At 37.8% G+C, this 2954-nt stretch overlaps 1 protein-coding gene across 1 annotated transcript; it reads left to right on the top strand.

Annotated features, from left to right (window-relative positions):
* Nucleotides 1-1841: 1841 nt before the first annotated feature.
* Nucleotides 1842-2515, top strand: LOC110102267 (the record flags this gene model as incomplete). Its single annotated transcript, XM_020830536.2, is given in 1 exon segment — nucleotides 1842-2515. A coding segment is annotated over 1 exon segment (471 nt), but the record flags the coding sequence as incomplete, so codon positions are not given.
* Nucleotides 2516-2954: the final 439 nt, after the last annotated feature.

Genomic DNA, 2954 nt, shown 5'->3' with positions numbered 1-2954 from the left:
TTGGAAACATCAAAATTAAAATCAGGACCATCTGAACTTCGATTCCAGCAAATTTATAGTCGAATTGAACATCTATAAAGTACGAACCAAACAACATCAAATTCGACCCAAACTAAGCTCAAATGGATCCAAATCAAATACCCGAAGCGTATTTGGAAGGTTCAAATCATAATTTAGATTATCAAATAGTTTGCAAACGTCATGTGCTTAGTTGAATCGAGTACCTTGACAAGACAAATCCAAGGAGCCAAGATCGCCAAATTCTTATATCATTGTAACATTCAAATGTCTACTAAATGGCCTGTGATCAAGAGAATCAACATTGACCGTCCATTCAAATCACTAGTAATTTGCCCTTAAACTTCCTCCTATTTATTTTTCATGTCACTTTCAGAAAATTATAAACAAACTTCTCATTTCTCATGAGGGAGGACCCAAGCAAAAAGAGAAGGAAGAGTTCTCTTGCCTCTAGACTCCTCCTCAACCACTGTCGAACTTCAGCCCGGTGACCGACTGTCACAATATTTTCGCCTGACTACCGAATGATGTTGGATTTCTTCCTGGTTATTGACTGATGTTGGATTTTTGCTCGATTATCCACTGTTGCCGGATTTCTACCCGGCCACCAACCGAAACTGGATTCCTACCCGACCACCAACTGGCGCCACATTTCTGCCCAGCCACCAACTGATGCCAGATTTTCTTAGCCACCGACTTATGTCAGATTTCTACTGGGCCACGAACTGATGCAGAATTTATACACAGCCACCAACTGATGTCGGACATTCACTCGACCGCCGACTAATGCCAAATTTCCACCGGCTTCAAATTATTCTTGGACTTTCACCCAACAACAGTCATTCCGACCTCCGTCACCAAATAACGTTCTTTACGACCTTCGTTACCTGTTAGTTATAGTCTCTCCGACCTCTATCGCCCGCCAAACAATGGTCCTTCTGACCTCCATTGCACAAAAACTATGGTCCTTCCAACCGCCGTTACCAGAATACAGTCTTTCTGACCTCCGTCACCTGCCGACTATGATCTTGCCGGCCAAACTAACATATCAATGCATATTCTTCTAAATTCCATCGTTTAATACATTATATATGATTTATATTTGTCACATCAAGCTAACACCTTCCCTCCAAAGAATGACCTCATGTGTAATCAACTGCAAATACTAGTGGATTCTTTCAAATTGGGCTAGGCCCCATGGTTTTTACCCTTTTTAGAATTTTTCACATAAAAATTTTGGTGTCTTTTATAAATAATGCACACTCTCACTTATATGATTGTGTCCAAGATTTTCGTGCAAAGTTAAGCCGTTAAACTTTATATTTCTCTATCGCCATGAATATTCGAGGCGCAACAATAATAAATTTCTTTATGATTTCAAGTTTTATTTGACAATTTATATAAATTAAATGTAAAATTGAATGATTTCTTAAAGTATTTTTTCATTGTGGGCTTACATGTGAGGTGACCAAAAATAAAAACCATGAAAACTAATTTGAGACTTAAGCTCCTCTCTCTGTGTCTCTGTCTCTTATCTCGCGTAATTCCGTCACATCAATACCGGTTTTCAGATCTCGTTGGTGCAGCTTATCTTTTCTCATTATCTTATTTAACAATAAGAGCTCAACTACCCTTTTGCCCCACACCTACTGCAATAAATAACCCCATCAACTCTACCAGCTGGTTTTATGGCTACACATAGGCAACCGAAAGCAAATGACCCTATCTTCCTGTTATGATTAATGAAAATAACACACCAACCACTCGTCCTCTCTCTAAAAGAGATCAAGTCAGTGTAGCAAGTCACAGATCTACCATGCCATCCTTCAATAATCAATAAGAAGAGTAGAACACTCCTTCCATCACTTCCTTCACTTCACCATATAGCAAAGTCCTCCTCCATGTTTTCCTATCAAAAACTGAAGCATGTTGAAGACAGAGAATATGAGGAGCTCGTTATAGTAAGGAAGAATATAATCGGCAACGGTCGTCAAGGAAGGAGATGGGGGAGGAGCGGGTGGAGCTGGAGGCGGCCTAGAGTCCGAGTTGCTGGGCTGCTACGAAGAGTTGTGAGGGGGAAGGCCGCAGCAGTCCGAGCTGCAATGCGAGCATCGTTGAAGAAGATGATGATAAGGTTGAAGGAAGGAAAGCCATATATTGGCGAGCTTTTCGCCGGCAACTACATGTTCATGCAGGTGAACCCATCTGTTGCCGTATCATATTTGGACAAGTCTCTAATTCCAACCACAAGGCTTCATAATGCCTATGCAGTCACTCCAAGGATTGCTTTTTAGTTAATAACAAGTTTGTTGTTTGCTTCGTTTCAGATTTTTCTTTGATATCGCCTTATTTTGAGTCTTTGTTTAGTGTATTAAAAAAAAAGTTTAAAATAGTTGTGCTGAAACGAAGTGAAATAAATGTTTGGTAACGTTCGTTAATTAGCAATAATACTGTTACCTGTTTTAATGGATCATGAACTTGTTTCTTCTGAAACAAATTTACTTGTGGTTTTATTCTTGTTCTTTGTTTTAGATATATTTGATGGGGATAATGCACTTACTGAATGTGCTTCTTATAACTGTTTGTAAATAGGAATTACGTTTTTTTTTTTCCGCTGGATTTAAGAAAGATTTCGCATACATTTGTCGAAACAAAAAATCTATAGAACCTTGTATCCTAGCAATTTTGATAAATCCTGATTCAATTTCATTAATGATCAAAATTATAATTTATTTAATCCTTTTATTAAAAAAATAGATATAGGAATTTTTCTCATCACAAAATTTAAATCGGTCATAAAAAGGTAGTAAAAATTTTCTAAAAAATTAGGAATCAGATTCAAGTTTGTCTTTGGGTGATACCCGATCTTACTAATAGGCAAGCTCTAAGCAATACAACTTTAGAACTTATGTAAAAATGAAGATAAGGTGGAAATT

The sequence above is a fragment of the Dendrobium catenatum genome, unplaced genomic scaffold, assembly GCF_001605985.2.
Source record: "Dendrobium catenatum unplaced genomic scaffold, ASM160598v2 fragScaff_scaffold_646, whole genome shotgun sequence".
NCBI classification, from domain to species: Eukaryota; Viridiplantae; Streptophyta; class Magnoliopsida; order Asparagales; family Orchidaceae; genus Dendrobium; species Dendrobium catenatum.
This window is presented reverse-complemented; position numbering and strand designations above follow the sequence as displayed.